At 34.5% G+C, this 19,235-nt stretch overlaps 1 protein-coding gene across 1 annotated transcript in view; it reads right to left on the bottom strand.

Annotated features, from left to right (window-relative positions):
- The window catches only part of LOC149491121 (uncharacterized), a 28,198-nt gene extending 10,312 nt beyond the window's left edge, over positions 1 to 17,886 (bottom strand). Inside the window, exons 1-4 of the mRNA XM_089701210.1 lie at positions 17,658 to 17,886; positions 16,885 to 17,525; positions 8,075 to 8,101; positions 7,478 to 7,603 (exon numbers count right to left, since the gene is read on the bottom strand). Coding sequence (XP_089557336.1) covers positions 7,478 to 7,603; positions 8,075 to 8,101; positions 16,885 to 17,525; positions 17,658 to 17,784 — 921 coding nt within the window. The 5' untranslated portion in view covers positions 17,785 to 17,886. The remainder of the gene's footprint in view (positions 1 to 7,477; positions 7,604 to 8,074; positions 8,102 to 16,884; positions 17,526 to 17,657) is intronic.
- Positions 17,887 to 19,235: the final 1,349 nt, after the last annotated feature.

Below are 19,235 nucleotides of genomic sequence, written 5' to 3'. Positions count from 1 at the left end.
AACACTAACAATATGGATATTGAATAAAAGCCACTGCTTCAAGGCACAACTTATCACGCTAATTATCCTCGAGAGCAGCTGCATTTTGTTACATCAACGCTCTGAAATATGAGCGGTTGCTTGCAAAACAATAGAATAACACCACGCTATTTCTTTTACAAGATAGCTTAGTCTAGATAAAAAAATTAACGTTCCTTATCAATTTATCAATTTATCGTGAGGGCCGCATATTTTTTTCAAAACTAAAGTACCGTAACAGATTATTACCGTAATAAAGACTGGATGCTTGTCAAATTGCTGATTTTATTACGAGGTATTGCGTGATTGGTTCGGTTCAATTATTATTTTTCTTTGAAAATGACGTTATCGCAATTTGTTTTTAAATGAGCAACTACAGGGATCGCCGGTTGAAATATTTGATCATTCAATGCGAATGTTTGAATAAAATTACGCTTCAAGTCCTGTATAAATTTATTTTCCTTGGGTTATATAAAAATTTATACTTATAAATTAAATAAATTGTATAATTTTTATACATCATAATCCAATTGTTTTATTTCGTTTTTATGTACACGAATGTGTTCACAAAATCTTTGTAACTTCTTATAAATGAAATAGATAACGCTAAAATTTAAACATAAATTACTTAAGTCACAAACAAGTACAAACTGATTAATCACTTATGTGCTTATACAAACATTAACGAGATACAAGGCCTTACCTATATAATGATATAGGTTAATTAAAATAGGAACTAAAACAAAATCTCATTTGCTAATTTTTGAGCCAAGCGCTTGTACTCCTACCAATAACACCGTATCTCCTCCAAGAATAATGGAATAAAATAGCACTACGTACTCAACCTGTCTATTTACATTCGTCACTGCGTACATTACACCGTACACTATATGACCCATATAGATAATATCGCTAGCATATATTAGTGTGTAGTTGTCGCGATCTTCGGTGTATTGAGTGACGGCTTCTCCCCTTCATTATCCCATCCCTGGTGTATATCAAACACGCTTGTTTGCGATGGCACACGCAAAATCGAATTCTATATTAGGATAACAGTTGGTGAAATGCTCTAAGTGTGTGCTGTATTGAGGTTGGCACTGATTAAGGTATGCACAATAAGTAAGGAACGTAAGATCAGACTCAGTGTCGAAAATTGTAGTTACGATGCGTACAATAAAAATGAAATTAAAGTAGATATAATGAATGAAACAAATATCCTTGAACAATCTAAAACATGATATGACAATGATAATCTAAAACAAAAACATCTTAAAAATAACAAAACAAGGTCCAATCACTTGTTAATTTGCAGTTAAACAAGAGCTTATAAGAACCACAAAGCCGCAAAAAAAATACTTCTAGCGAAACATCTTGTTTACCATTTTTTATACTATGCCATACTCAAACACCAAGAATCCCCACAAATTCAAAGCCCACAACAGTCACCAATCCTTACAATAATGCAAATATCTTCAGTTATATTTGTCTCCAATATAAACTGGCAAGCGTCGTCAATATATCGTCAAGTCTAGCGCAATTTGTGCGTGTTACAAATGTATAAGTCGTTCGGGACACTATTTATCCCCTTCCCGAGGCAACAAGCTCCGACCAAGGACCCAAACACCCACATGCCTGCATCCTTTTGGAAATACATAAATCCGACGCGAACGAGACCTTTCTTTTTTAGAAGTTCGTTCATTCAGAGGTTCAACATACCTCTTTATACGGTCACTTGTGACCGAGTAAAAAAAGCTTGAATGATCTGTGGCCTAATTCACGTGACAAACAACTATATCGATAACATTGTATTTAACCTTTTTTCGACGAGACTATAAGTACATGAAACGGCTCCGGGCTATTATAATCATTTTAATATTTAAATTTCTTTAGTTTAATCTTCAAAGAACAACAAAGCATTTTTTATACCCTATTATTTTATGAAGGAGCTAGTAGCAAGTTAGATAATATTAAAAGAAAAGAAATGGTATCCTATTCTATTTTCTTAATAAAATGTATTGTTATTTATAAATTCTCTAATCGATATCAACAGACAATCCTATTTAATGTTCAATGAAATTTAGATATAAACTATCTACTACAATAATAATAGTAAGACATTCTTATACGGTAAATGTAGGCTTTTAAATCTGAACATAGCTACGCCATTCGCATCTTTGTTGAATTTTGTATGTATGCGCAACAATCACTAACCATGCCACATTCGAAAATCAGTTTTTAAAACAGCAACGTTAAAAACGTCGCACATAAAATAATAGACAAACAATGTAAAACACAATTTAACAATAAGGAAACGAAACAATAAAATCCAAAGAGTAAGTTTGAATAGGGCACTGCCAACACCTCGTCCATGGCGCCAGAACCAAATTACCAAGCAGAGGGTACGCCAACCTGTCTTCTTTCAAATTTGATTGTGCCCAACATCACACGCCCATGAACTCTATAATGAAACGTCCTATAAAAACAAAACTGTAGGCATATATGATTAGTTCGATACACGAGTAAGGTAGAGCCACTAAACAAACAGCTATAATAATGCTTCGTCACCTTGTTCGAAATCACTTATTGTTTGAATGACTTGCAATCCCGCGCAAGTGCCTTATGCTGCGTCTTAACAATGTATTTAGATTCACCGTTTTATCGGTTCAATGCAACCTTTATTTTGTTCTAATTTCTGGTTGTTCTTTTTTATTGGCGGAAATGAATTAGGGCCAAGATTAGATCAAGTTAACAGGACTGGTCGAGAAAGTTCATTATATTTTATTTATACGTAAATATATTCATAGACTGCATCACTATACTTACCATCAGGTAGGATGCAGTCAAATGCCTGGCTATCTTGAATAAAAAAAAATTAAAAAAAACCTAAATGGGTTATTACTTAATAGTAAATTATCATACGAAATCAGCATAACAATGCAAAACATATACGAGTACAATCAACTAATTGATCATACAAAAACATTCCAAGCGACATCCCGAATGGCTTTAAAATATCATAATATGTCACGATAAAAAATCTATTCATACAATGCTGCTCCGGCTAACCTTTACTCCATTTAGTGTCAATGAATTCGATACTCATGATGGATGACATGCCAAAAAACTGTATAATATAGAAACATATTTGTCGGTCCCGCATTCGACAGTCGACACACAAACAAGAGCGCGCGCCTTCCACGGACGACGCTTCAAATGAGGCGCGGCGAAGGCTCTCGGGTTGCAGCGCGTTGGCGCCGCTCGACACATTTGAGAAGTTAGCACACCCATCGAAAGCGACAAAAAAACTACAACAATACACCAAAAGTTCGTCCGGGTCGCGCTTCACTTCACGACGTAACAGGCTAGCGGAACGAAAGGGCCGACTTCGAATCGATTATTGAAATATCTAACCGGAGAATATCCTTATCTGCTCGCTATTTATAAACGCGAATAAACCGCAATCGCAGCGATGCAAGGCGACGGATTTAATTGGCCGATTAAATTGCAATGTAAATATAGATGTGCATAAATCATCGAGTAAAATCAGTGTCTTAATTAGAATGAGAGATGTCAACGGAGCCCGATGTCTCGGGACGGAATAAATCAGGACTTAAATTGCTTTCCGCAACGACACTCCCACCGTCGACTGGGCGTTAATAGCGCGTGCAACCGAAATTTTAGACGAATGTTTTCCATCTTTTTTTAATTTGAAATAGAATCTCGGGCATCTGAGCGTACCCACATGTGTAAAAAAGATTAGAAAACCAAGATTTATTTAAATACAGCTCCGTAGGAGAGAACTAATTGGACGTTTAGCTCGAAGTACCTACACTCAGAAATGTAATACGTAACTACACATCGTTCAATTTACATTCCTTTAAAACTACGCTACTACATCATTTAATTATAAACCAGAGCTCGAATGGTAATAATTTGTTATGAAAAAATAATATTTTACATATTTTATGACTCAGCGAGCTCAGGAATTGATTAAAATCTCAGCCGAATAAAAGATATAAAGTTTATTCGTATAAAACAGGCTAATAATTATTGTATTGCGTTTTATTAATTTAATACAAGGTTTGTTAACAAACGTCAATTTCGATTTAATTATTCCGATCGGCCGGCCCGCGCGGTCCCTCGTAAATCAACCATAATAAAGCTAAGCTTTCGTCTTCTTTATTGACCAAATATACTTTTATCATGACAATTACATGGTCGTTAAGAGACAGTTATATAAATTTGATTTGGTATTTTGAGAACGGGTAATGGGGATGAAAAGCAAACAATCGTCTTATAGTCGTAAACGACCCCATAACAATGCCTTCGATATACTTAATAGATTCATTTAAGAATGAAGACATTATTTAATAGCATTATTATACATAATTATATTATTGTATAGTACTATATACAATATAAATGTTACAAAAATACTGATAACCTACCAATATTTTCCCCGACATTTGTATTCTCTAAAATCATAAAAACAAAAGAAAAATGTGTCATACTTTTAACTGCAATATTACATTTAGGTACATCCTGTAAAGAACACTCCATCACATAATTAAAACTAAACACTTATCTATAAAGACAACAGTGTCATTATCTATCATTCAAATACAGGCATTTAGGAGATTATCTTAAATCACGTTGTCTTGTTTGTAATACGAGAAAGGTATTTTGTTCTCCATCGGGAATAAGGATACGAAACTTGAAAAAACCGCATGTGCTTATCTCAAATAGATAAATTGCAAGATGTTTGTTTTTGTTACGTAGGGACAGGTAGTATTTCAAATGTACCTTGTTAAAAATGTGTTATACATTAAAATATTTGTCGGAATGTGGTAGGTCGCATTTCTTCTTGACAATAATTTATAATTACGTGACAGAGGTAAACCAATAGAATACAAGGAAGAATGTATTGAACATCTAAAATCTTATAAATATTTAGTTCAACACAAAAACGCTCGCTTTAAAGTGGATCAAATTTAAAAGGTGACCTAATTTCGTCGAATCTCCATGACGTTTAACTTGGAATTAGCTGACGTCATAACATCCTTAATTTTACACCCGGCCTTCCTATCTGATTACGTAAGATTGTTTTAGAGTCAAACTGTAACACGTTTGACAGTAAAATATTGGTAAAAATATACAAAAAAAATTACCAAATAGCCGTTTAAAAATTCGAAGAATGCCACTTGAACGGAAATCAAAACTTAGACTCGCGGCGGGCGGTCTTTAGTCAATTAATATCCGAGCTGGGATAGGAAGTAACGATGACATATTTAAGTGTCTCATTGCTGATACGAGTGGACCATATAAAAAATGACACGCGGACCCACACAGAGATATTTCCACCGACGTATAACTCCATCAGCGAGAGAGGCAAATACGAAAATAATCATCAAAGTGTTTTTAGTAGAGAGACGACAAATGTCAAACAGTATGGTACAGTAGCAAACACGTGTTACATATTGTCTGACAATATTTACTGTTGCTTTATTAGGTCCCGGTGTATGAGAGAATGAAAACAGCCGCCTTTAGAAATTTCAAAGCAGATGTTATGTGCTGTAGACGCACTGATGGACTAATTGGAGACAAATTTTATATTATCATTAGTCGTGTTCCAGTTATATTGGTGACTTCAGATTCGCTTTTTATGTCGTGTCGCGTTTACACTGTGCGCTCCGAATTAAACAACAAGCAACAGCGGTGAGTTTGTACAATATTATTTGCGAAAAGAAATATCAAGCGAATCAAATAAATGGCCATAACATATGAAATGATATGTTCGTAAGCAAAGCTGTGAATATAACGATTTGAGTTGAATTCGTAAAATTTGTAAATTTTGAAGCTTTTATAAATGGAATAATGAACAGGTCAGAAAACCTCGTGTAAGCACATGAATCTATACAAAAGAGACAAACCCGTGGCAATCCTCATTAAGTTCATTTAACAACTATTCGGATAGCAGAGGATGGCAATAAAATTCAAATCCAATTGCGTCGACTCTTGATTTACAACGAATCAATAAATGAGAAGGCTATCACAACAGTTTTTATTGCGTACACAATAAAAGTAATGTAGTCTCGCGAGCGCCAGGATGTCATATAAAACTTAATCAACGAAATGATTAAATACATTATACAAACGATCAATTAAAATCCTAATCCGATTAAGGGGCGGAATAGTGCAATCGTTCTCTATTTAAAGTTGAGCCATTTCCTGAGCTCATCCGATTCTTTACAGCGTCTGCAAATAGTGTTTACCTACATGTTGTCCGCACTTTCTATTTCACAAATTTTGGCGTGGTTCTACTATCCATTATTAATGGTACCTACGTATAAAATAATGATGTATATCGTGGATTGCTGACACTTTTTTTTTCCTAGTTTAATATTTATTTTCAAAGAAAAAAAGTTGTTACTTCATAAGGTTTTTTGACGTGTACCAAAATTTAAAGTTACGAAGATGGCACCAATATCGATACCGATGACCCTATCATACGTTGTTACCCACAGTAATGATATCAATAGCGAATTATACGCTATTACCGATACATAGCACTACAATAGTAATACATCACTATAGAACAATAAACCCACTTGCAGCATTGCAGAATTAGCAATCTCCGAATAATATGACGTCCATATATCAGACGGAATAAACAATAGTCGAAAAAAACGAGAGATGGCTCGTAAAAATAAAAGGGACGTAGATATGTCAAGATAGTTTGCGGCGGGGGGCTTGCGCCGGCGCCGGGATCTCGATACCCAATTAGAAGCACACCTTGGACATGTGCTCTCGAGGGACCTCCATCCGTTACCGTTTATCGCCTTTTTGACATCGCCAATTTTGTTTACGGAAATAGTTTGGTCCCGTGTCACGGCGACCCGTATGTTGGTCCGGTGGAAGTTGGGACATTGAGATTGCAGGCTGTGCTGATTAATGTGCTAAAATCAAATCAAAATTTTATATTGGCACAGCTTTTTTGGCACGGTTTTTGTTAATATTATAATGGAAACTCCGTTACAGTCATTCAGCGATCCAATTTGGCTTCGAATCCACATCAGAAAAGTATATCAGCTAACAAGTAAGTTGGCCGTACCTAAATATTATAACGTTGATTAAACGATGAATATGACCTTATTTTATTTCAAAGTTATATGAAATGTATGAACGCGAGCGAAGCGAGAAAGGCAAGTTGAAGGATATGCTTTTCTAGAATAGCGCGGGCATCCGAGTTAGTGTTTCGCTTGATGGTATGCGATCACTACTGCCCATATACAATAAGTACATTTCCAGAAGTACGGCGTCTGCAAATGCATCATGTAAATCTCTTTAAAGCGGGAAACGCATCTGTTTTTCCGCGTCTGTCTAACTTCTGCAAATGCGTTACCCGTTATAAGAGATAAAAGCTAAGGGAAAGGAATATAAATATAAAAAAATCACTTACTTTAGTCTTAACCAATTTAGCGTTCTCCTTACACATCTTGGCTAGGACATGATATTCACCTCGAGCGGCGCAGAGGATCCATTGCTTCTGTCTCGAGTCCAGAGGATCTGATTCCTTGTGATCTAACTAATAAATATGAAATATTTAAAATATTGGATGATACTTATTAAATTACCAGTTGAGCGAAACCTGTGGTGTAATTCTGCCTGAGATCTGATATGCTCATGACTACATAAATAATGAGTAGAGAAGAAATTATATTATAGTTCATCATAGAACTACACGTATTACGAACGAAAGCCATTTTGATGGCAGTAAGTACCTAAATGTGGAAAAGAACTTAATAATATTAACGTTAGTGACACTTTACACGATATTTACAATTATTAAAATTCTCATATAGGGACAACAAATTAGATTAACAAGTGATGACGATATTCTCTATATATTTTTTGACTTTATGTACAAGAAGTTATTTGTTTTTTCCTATATTGAAATCCTTATCTTTTTTTTTCTTTCTGACTTTCTCTAATTAATATTAAGTATTAATAGTTATAAATAGGTGGCTAATGGTAATTCTTATCATCTATTACTCACCGAAACTCTATCTTCCTCGTCGACACTCTGAAAATAAACAAATTTCTTAGATATTGCATCACTGATTACGTATCGGAACACTTCAACTATTTATAGTCCATCGGTTAAGAGCGATAATACCGCTTCGGTCTGACCATAATATGAGACTCATAAACGACAATTTTATTGAACATTTCTAGCATTTAAACATGCATATTCAAGAATTATTGAATCAAGTACACCGCAGCAGTCATCGTCTGAAAAAAATTAGTATTATAAATAAAGATGATATTTACATACATAATAAATATCTTAAAGACACATATAAATTAATCGGAACCTAATATTTCAAAATTAATAAATGAGTACTTATATTGTGAAAATAATATTTTGAATTAATGGTCAATAAATTCGAATTCTCCCGTCTTCAGGCTTGCGATGCGATTGACGGCGCAAATGGAGTGCCAGATGCGGCAGTTGGAGATAATGAGGATAATGATACTTATTGGCTAATAATAAGGTTTGATTTCGAAGTACAATTGGTAGCAGATAGCTCGGTTCGGCTCGGAGCAGTGGACGTGCGTTGCCCAGCATGACCACTTTACCACCTGTCGTTACATATTTATGTCTACACTATTGGCCCCACTGTTAGGGACTTCGATATTGACAAGATAACATCCTTAATGTGATGTGTTTGATTTAATAAGGAGATTAAGTTTGTACGTTCCCAGTTTTTAAGTACTTAGGTAACAACAATTAACTATTAATCTTAGAATGATGTATTGTTATACTTCCTCATTATATACGCATTAGTCATTTGAATATTCTGTCCGAAACACATTAATATTATAGTAGAGCCATTTTAATAGGCAACATTTGACAGTTCAACAAAATTCAACAACGTAACCTAGTAACGACAACATAGAATAACATGATATTTCGTTTTGTTAGAACTGCACATTTGCTTAACTTTTTTCAATTACGATTACATATTTATTATAATAATGACCGATATAAGTAATTTTAGGATTTGATTTTACTGATAAACCATTCTAAACATTATAAACAATTTCTGATTTAAAGAACTGACGTCGCTACAATTTTGTGTCAATAAACCTTTTTTCTTTTTAAATACCAGAGACGTTACTCTAAAAATCGAAATCAGACATCTAGAATCGAATGCATTGATTACTTGGGAATAAAAATTATCATAAATTATTGACATGTGTTTCAAGTTCGATTGACAAATGTTTCAAGTCCGTATCGATTAATTCACTTTAATCGATGTTTTTATGCAGGTTACCACCCTATGAAGATAAAATTGATAGACGTCAAATGTTGCCTATTAAATTGGCTCCACTATAGTTATTCTAATAGTAATTACTGTCAAGTCGTATTTCGCTTATCGATACATAATAACTCCGATACATTAGGAACCTAATACATATATATCAAAATAATTAAATAGGCTTATATTATGTTGTTCATATCAATCGATATTAAATAATAAATAAATACTTCATTACATCTAGTGTTAAAAAATATTAGATCTAATGCCATTAAAAGGGCTGTAAACATTTAACATGAAGCAATTCCTTAATACAAAGTCATTAACATTTTCCCGAGTCTTAAGGAGGGTCTAAGCTTTAAGACTAGACGTCTAGGAAATTGTCTGCAATAAAATGGAAACAAGGCTAATTTGTTGCACCTACGTAGCAATAAAGCCTCAGTTCCTTGTTAACACGTAACTAATCTATGTGGTAATGAATAGGATTAACATGTAGTGCATGTCTCTTGAAGGTTGAACGACTGTTAATGCGACAGCTAAAAACGTTACATTTTTGAGTGTTGAAGATAAGATTTTGTCGATGTTGATATACGATCCAAAGTAGACACAAAGTTGGTGGTATTTTCTTAATATTTTAAATTGTCGTATAACATCCGAACCGTACACATCGTTTAAGCTAAGGATAATTTTATACATAACTCCAACGGCATATGGTCAGCAGCACAGGAGCGTGCATAGCATCTAAATAAACTCCTATGAAATCCCAACTACCAGCACGCTCACATTAACGTCTACTCCTCGTTATCATTATGCAAAGGACAAACTTAGGTGACGTCTTAAAATTTACGAGAGGAGCACGACCGTATTGAAAGGAGTCATGACGCCAATGCGTCGCCGTAGGGCGTGCGTGCGTCACAACGGGACGCCGCGTCAGGGTGTGCGAAGCCACATTATGGTGGCGACGGCACGGCATTACGATCGATACACATAGCATTCGACAAAGCCCTGCGTCCAGCAGAGACAAGACGAGACGAGAACAACGTGACAGAAAAGTTATGAAGGTCGACTACAAACGCTGAGGAAGTCATATTAAAGAAAGGTGTAGGTAATCCTTATAGAGACAACTTTTAGAAAATAAGAATACTCTATGCATTGGAAACCTTCATTGTGTTTGGGAACGTCAGTTAAAGAAGCAAACAAAATGTCTTATCATACATTAAAAGACAACAAATCATCTAGTAGATAAAATCTAAAGAAATACATAAACATCACGGCTATCATTTCAACACGTAATGTGAAGGTCGAACGAAAATAATCTAGTTCCAATGCTTCTCAGATTTTCCGCAGATTTAATGATAAAATTACCCAAGTTTAGTTTACTTTATACCAAAAGAATAAACAATGGAATACACAACAGGAATTTAGAAAAAAATCGTTGTCAAGAATTGAATAAACACATGCACCTAAACAAACGTTCATTATTTTATCTATAGTTAACTATGATTGTCTAGTTATCTTTACATCTCATTAAAATACATCTATTATTTTTCGTAAACTCCTAACAACATTTATGACCATAATTTGCAACACGCGACGGTAAGGAAAATTACGTCTAGCATAATTATAAAATAGCAAGTAATTTTCAGTATTCATGACCGTACAGATGATGAGTCGAGACCTGTTATTAGAAACAAGATAAGACAAAACTATATTTACATAACTACAACCGATCAACACAATTGCAAACAACATTTTGTATCTGATTGTGTACGACAAGAATCATTATAGACAAGGGGATTAGACGGAGCTTTCGGTACACGATAAGATGTTATCGCACATCAGATACCCACGGAACTATCTTAACTTAATTCGACTATTAATTTGCAGGCCGTTCTTTATCGTGTATATGCAAATCGTTTCTATTGAACACTTTTTCTGTAGACTTCCTGAGTCCATATTCGATTGTTTCTCGCGGAGCGTATAATGTGTATCACCTCGTATCTTTCGATACGTGGCAGCTAATTCATCCGTTCCTATTTCCATAGGATCGACAAGGCTCGTTGGTCGCGGCATCCGCGCCGTTGATGGCTGCAAGTGATTCTCAGGCCGCAACAGCAGCGCGAGAACAATGAAATCGGTCATATTTTCCTGCCAGATCGCAACGGACCGTGATCGCTTATCGCTCGCATCGTGCATAACAACTGTGCTGCGTTCGTTCAAAACAATGACGTCCTGTAAGTACTGACGATGCTTATTTTCACTAACTTCTTGACGGATCGGTGTCAGTTGAACATCGCAGTAAATGGACATGCGGCAACCGTGAATTGATTTAATATTAGTAATTAATTGATATATGTAACGTACACGCGTTAATGGGAAAATTAATTAAGACTATTATTGTGTTACAATCGATGATAGAGTGGCGAGCTTGTCGCAACGCAGATGATTTGCTGTACCTACAACAATACAGCTAACCGATTCACACGAGTGTCGGCTGGTGAACGACAAACTGCGGCGGACGTTCAAAATGTGATGGAAACAAATCCAAACTGCTTCGCAATTTATTGATCTAACGATTGTCGTTATTATGTTGTACTGCGAATAGTTAAACATACAAGACCGTTATTATTACAAACATATCGCATTGTTTGCGACTTTAAACGGAACGTTGCAATATTTATGTTCTGTTTGTTGGTTTGAAAATGTGTAAGAAATCAACATTTCTACGAGGATATATTTCATATTATTATTTATTATTTTTTTCCAAAAGTCCAACAAAATGTATTTTTATTCATTTAAGTACTTACGATCATTATATTCTACTTACAATTACAAGAAAAAAAAATATAAACAAACATTATTAAACACATTAATGTTTCACTGTTCAATAAAAAATAAACTGTAACAATGTATCTCCATCTCCAATCATGATGCTTAATTTTAGGACATGTTGTCAGAGCTCGTAATGACATCAGTAGCTTTAAAATTACCAGAGTCTGTAGGGGCGATGGTAATAAAATCGTTTACAGGAGTAGTACACTACTAAAAAGGAATTGAATTTTGCGTTTAGGACTTACTTAGCAGAAGCTTTAAAATCATGACATTAAGCTAGCCTCTTGGAATACACATTAACTTGACAATAAAGAGGTTCGAATGTCATAAAAATGAATGTAAAATTAAGCTCGTGGCTAAATCAGTGGATATCAGATCGGGTAGAGCAGTCACGAAGAGTGTATTAAGAGAGCCAAAAGTACTGACGACAAAATGCACGAATGACCTTTTTAGAGTCCGATATTAACGCCGCACGTGCGCTTTGTAGTCACACTATGGTAATTGTCGAGGGACAATCGACCTCAAGTCACGAGGGTGTATTCAAAACACTATGCGCCATGAATAATGATGATGATATTGACATTATAGACAATATAGGCTCGAGCGCAGTCCATTACAGTTTGATGATCTGAGAATATATAACCCTGGCATTCAGGTGCGACGGCAAATTCACCTTTACGTGCACTCGTCTTACGGAATGTCGAGTGAATTTCACAAACAGCTGCTTATATGGATTGATAAATGTTGCGAATGAATTTTGGCACAATATTTAGAGATATGTAATCTTATCTTGTCTGATGTTTGAGATATGATTATTGCGACTCAATGTTGCTAAATAAATCTGTTAGATTTTACAAAAAGAAACATAAGAGCTTGATACCTACAGAATGTACTTCGTTTGTTAGGAACTTAAAACTTATGTATCGAATGAAGACATCGAGAGAACAAAGTTTCCGCCTCACTATCTTCAAAATGGACAAAGTGCCAAGAAAGTTCAAGCGTCAAATAATTGATTCTCTCCTCCAACATTGTAATTAGACCCTTGGGCTTGTAATTAGGAACCAATCAACGCAGAAATTGTAAATATTAATATTGATAATAATATGTATTTTGATATTATAGATTTAAAGCCTCGTGTCTTGAGCCTGCCCGATATCAGCACATGTTATACTTCTAATTTCGTCGAAATTTGTGAAATAATAACGAAATTACGGCATTACTCGCATTTACTGGATACCGTACGAGATTGAAAATCGAAATTGCCCTTCGAGAGGAAGCGGTTAAAAAATAAAGTTAAAATTATAAGCCGCTCGGGTTTAAAGCATCCGTTTATAGCATAGGAGAAAGAGGACTACACTTTCATAAAGTCTTTGTAGATTAATTTTTTAGAAAGTATTTCAATTGACGAACGGATGCGAGCGTCGACGGTCTATTTCAGTGTTGATTTATGCGACAGGATCTCCTTGGCCGGGTGGCAATGTGGCATATTAGTGAGTGGATTGTTCCTTTATAATTTATTAGCTTCCGCGTCGGCCGTAATTGAACTTCTATATCACATAAACTCGTGTCAATCCTGTTTGAAAGCATGTAAGTGCGTCGCTAATTGTTAGATAGAGTGTTTAAGTATTTACATTGATGTATTGATGTCGCTCATTCGACCACATGTTCGTTAGCTGGCATGCAAAATTAAACGTATCGTTTTCATTGATTTATGGAAAAATATTCATGATGATTAAAAGCTATTTTCGCGATAGGTACCTACTTATTAAACGATAAAAGAAAATAAAATCAATTATTACAACTGAACTGAACAGATTATGATCCCAAATAAAGATCACGTATTAATCTCAATGAGAATACAAACCAAAATGGAGTATAATGCAGTAGGTAGGCAATTGTCAGAGCCATTAGGTTCGGAGGCGTGCGAACTGCGGCCTAATATTTGTCATTAGATGCTTTTGTTTTTCGCATTGTAACCCTCGCAGGGGCTGCCCCATTCGTGCGTATTGAAGTTTTTTCTCCGTAATGGGTTAATATTGGGGTATTTTTAAATGTCCCCATTGGGATTCATTGCGTATCTCGTACGTTTTTATTTATAATATTAATATTAATATATTCATAAAAATAATTTATGGCCGCTGACGGGGTCGGTGTGTATAATAGAAATTAGCTTGCAGGTTTGTAATATTATGCAGGTTTCCTCGGGCGCCGCGAAGAGCGTTTAGCCGTTCGCATTACCTCCTCGATATCCCGGCGCGATCACGAAAAATTAATATCGATAATAATCTGATTCACGTCATTCCGACCGCCAAAGGGTCATGACGGTTTTACAATTCAATTAGCCGTGCCAGGTGTTGGCGGGTAGAGAACATTCGCCCAAACCGCAAAAACAACTATTTATTATTCAAAAGAGCTTCATTAGAACAAACACGACTTTCATAGTTGTGACATTCTGGCCTTGCAGACGTTTTAAAACTAACTACTGTTATTAATTCCGAGTGCTCATTCCGATAATGTTCGCCGTCTTCCTGATTATGTCGTATATTAGCTAGATGGCACTAATTATGTAATTATAGATTAAATGTCACATTTGAATAAGGAGTTAATTTTAAAACTCGAACATAAACACGAATACGTTAGCGGTTAGTGGTGAATTTTCATTACCATAATCATTGCTTTCGAGTTAAGATATGAGCATCAATTTAAGTACCTACCTACTGAACATTAAGATATTATTTTTCTAATAATGTTTGATGGCAATAAAATCTAGATATATTTATTCATTCAATTTGGCAAAGTAAGATAGTCTCGTGTACAAAGTATTCCATCAGATTTATGGGAACGTAATAGGTAGGTACATTGAATTAATTATGAATATTTTTCAATGTAGGTAATATAGAGCTCGTTAAACAGTTGTAACGATGCAGGCAGCGAAGCTACCAACTTTAAACCTTTTAAATACTAACAAAAACCAATCCGAAAACACACTAAGCCAATTATGTACATTGATGGCAATTCGGATCAACACAAAAACATAATCATGTCTCAATTCTAAGTCCAAATCATTACAAAACATCGTGACACACAGTTAAATCATTATAACGACGGTTATCACGTCAAAATATTTCTACACAGCCGGCAAACAGGTGCGCACCTCAAGCAGAGGCCCAAAATTTAAGTTATTAGACCGCATACAAACTTATAATTACCTAAGTAAATACATAACGATGCGAGTGAAAGCGCTAATTAAAATACAATTAGTTAGTACTAGGTACTTAAAACGTTTTTACGAGACGTTTGGTTTGACGATTTCGTAAACAAATTGGGTGGAACATGAACTGATGTTGAAGTCGATTCTGCTTTAGCGTTATTTATTATTTATTCTGTATGAAGATTTTTTTTTAATGTCTATTAATGTGATTAGGTGTCTAATACACGATTATGACAAAAAACATCTCAAATCAAAACGAATAAATAATTAATCACAATAAATGATATACTTAATGGTTGGTTGGTTTTATTAACATTTTTAGTTGTATTTTCCGACCTTTTTAATAATAGTAAAAAATCCATAGACGTGCGCAGCTGGTAGTGTGAACAATTCAGATTTGTATTATTTGCTTAAAATACATAGAAGAGAAAACAATGTAAGTGTAGTGGTGGCTCAGTGGTGAAGACATTGGAATTAAAATTAATAAGGGGGGCTCAAGACCAGGCGAGCGTGCAAAAAATAAATATATTTTTCAATTTATCTATATGAATAACCACTACAGTAAGGAAAACATGGCTAGGAAACCAATATGTCAAAGAATCATAAGTTCAACGACTTGTGACATCTAGCAACTTGCACTTAGCCAGCGTGGTGGATTATAGCCTGTACCGTCATAGGAGGCCCATGTCCCAGCAGTGGGAATGTATATTTAATATATGACGACTATGATGATGATGCATAAATCCTAATAGTATGCAATGATCATAGTAACCTATATCAGACAATGACTGAAACTATTAAATGTATGACCGTGATAAAATAGAGTAAAAAAGCATATTATTTTGGACATGAAATATAAGAAGTTGTTCACATAACCCAAATTTCAATATATATATATATGTAAGTATATGTACATTTTGTAAAAAAAACATTAATTATGATTTTGTAACATAAAATCCTAACTTGGAAGCTTGACATACTACTAATATATGACTATCATAATATTTAGTTCAGTTAAATATTAGTAATTTTCACCAATATTGGTGCTATGTAATATGGATTATAATAATACTAGCTTTCCGCCTGCGGCTTCGCCCGCTTTGTCTAAAACATAATAAATTATATACTAAAACCTTCCTCTTGAATCACTCTATCTATTAAAAAAACCGCATCAAAATCCGTTGCGAAGTTTTAAAGATTTAAGCATACATAGGGACATAGGGACAGAGAAAGCGACTTTGTTTTATACTATGTAGTGATAATATTTTAAAATTCTGTACCAATAAGATAGTATGTAACGATTAATTTAAAGTTACAAGTGTTATAAGTTTTTTCACATTTCTTTTACTGATTATTTTTATAAACATGCAATGCAGTCTTTGTAGCCTGAGCACTAAAAAGATATTTCTTCTAGCTTCATCCAACAACTAACCAATCCAAGATTTCCCAGTAACCAAGTAATTAACAATAGACCATAAAGTGAAAAAATGTATAACTTACCGATGAATTGAAGCTTAGTTTATTAGATTTCAACACATCACTCTCTGAAGCCATTCTATTAAACATCTGCTTTCTTTCCTTCACTGAAATCTTCTGTTCATTATCAATAAGCATGCTCTCACTTCTTGATGATGTCAAAGTCGGTGGGGTTTCGTTCATATCCATACTATCATTTGGTATAGACATTCTTGGACTAATATTAAGCACATTCTGCTGTTTTTCAGTTATTGACTTCTCTGACGATTTCCTTCTAGGATGTACTTTTGGGGGCACGTCCTCTATTGCTTCTACATTTTCTTTTGATTCATCTTGCTCTTCTATTAGTGGTTGGATTGGTGATGTGGCCATAACAGTGTCTTGTAATATTGTCCCGAGGATGTTAAAATCTTGATTTAGTTGAAGTGGTGGAGGAGGTTTGTATGGCGGCTCAACCACAGGTTCGGGTTTCTCCACTTCTGCCATTTCTTCATTCTGAGTTGTTACTGATTCATTTAATTTACTGTCAGATTGAGATACACCTTCATTTTCCCTCAAATTGCTTGGCAAGTATTTCTTTTTCAATATCAGCCATTTCTCGTTATTTTGATTTTTAATTATTGCTAGAGCATTGACATGTTTTTTGAAAGTGTTTCTTGCTTCATCTAAAAAGTTCAATAACATTGAGTTTGAAAATTAAATAGCCATGCCATTTTCAACTTTATGTATATAATGCTATAAACGCTAGTGTGTTATGATAATAACCTAGATTATGTGTCATAGAACATTTCACTCACCTCTCATATTCGGGTTCATCAAAAATACTTTGAAATGTTTAACCAAATCATGATTTGTAACCTTTCCGTTGTGTGCTAACATAAATTTTAGTATTTCATCGAAACTTAATTCAGCCGGTGCAGACATATTGCTCTAATGTATTCAATATTCATGAATCACAGGTATACAGTTCATTTGAAATCAACTTTATTCATAGAAATAGAAGTAAACTTGAATTTATACTTTGAAAACGTCAAATACATACAGTCAAAACAAAACAGCACAATTTGACATCTGTCAATGGTCACACGAAGCGCGTGTTCCTTAAAGTTTGCGTTCCGTTATAAGAACTCTGTAGACAAACAAATTATGTGATCCCATAAATAAATAATAAATTATATTCTTGTTCTTATAATATTTAAGAGAAATGGTAATAAAAAACAGTTACTTTAAGACAGTTCTTGTATATTTTTGAAGTGAAAACTTCTTTAGCGGCGTTGGGTATAAAATCTTAAACTCGCGTCAGGACACGTGGCCTGATCGAAAAAGCGTAAGACGAATGTTTTTTTTTTAGCCCTTATATTCCATGCGTAAGACGGATACCATTCCAAAATATCAAACATTCTGAACGTTATTAATCAAGTTTTCACTTCTGCCGGCACTCCCGGAGTGCAACCCGTCTTTTTTTTATTAATTTATCATTACGAACATAATAATATTATTATAGTAAATTGAAGATCTACGTTTCTTTTCTTACTACAGTTTCACAGTATTACCACAGTATTACCATATTTCCTACAGTATGGCGACGAATGTACTTGTGCAGAGAAACGGAGGGGAACTGGCGGGGGGTCGGGCGACGCAGGCCGCTTAATGCAATCATGCTGAGTTTGCATTAACTATCGCGAAAGGACGACGCAGTCGTATTTTTTGTGTAATAATTTTATTATACATAGGTACTTACATATTCTATTATGGCGCGCAAAAACTGTTCCGTTCACGGATGTAAATCTACATTGAAATCCCAGAAGGAAACAATATTTCAGAAAGATTTTAATTCTGAAATTACATAATAATTTGAAATTACTTAATACAAATTAATTGTATCTGTTGAATTAAAATCAAAGCTATGTATAGGTATGTTGTCCTCATTATTTTCTAATCAGATTGTACATCCCAATGCGAATGCATTACTTAGTTAAATGTTATAATATACAATTAAGAACATCCAAAATAGTGTCCACGTAAATATTTAGCAGTGCAATATCTGTAATTATATATTTATGAACAAATAATTACATCAGATTTAATAATCGCAATTATTTTGAATGTACATATGAATAAATGATTTCATCATAATATTATTAATAATCACAATTGTTTTATTTCCCATTTGTTGCACACACTCAATAGCAAAAGTGAGAGAACTTTTTCCCGGAAAATTAATAAGTCGCTTTGGCGACATACCCTGGCCCCCTAGATCACCAGATCTGACACCTTGCGACTTTTTCCTATGGGGATATTTAAAGTCTCGCGTATACAGCAATTCACCATCAACAATACCGGCCCTCCAAGAAAATATTATACGACGCGAGGTT

This window comes from Colias philodice, chromosome 1 (assembly GCF_061535455.1).
Source record: "Colias philodice isolate Cphi_HAF_F1 chromosome 1, ilColPhil1 Martin Lab GWU primary, whole genome shotgun sequence".
Lineage (NCBI taxonomy): Eukaryota > Metazoa > Arthropoda > Insecta > Lepidoptera > Pieridae > Colias > Colias philodice.
This window is presented reverse-complemented; position numbering and strand designations above follow the sequence as displayed.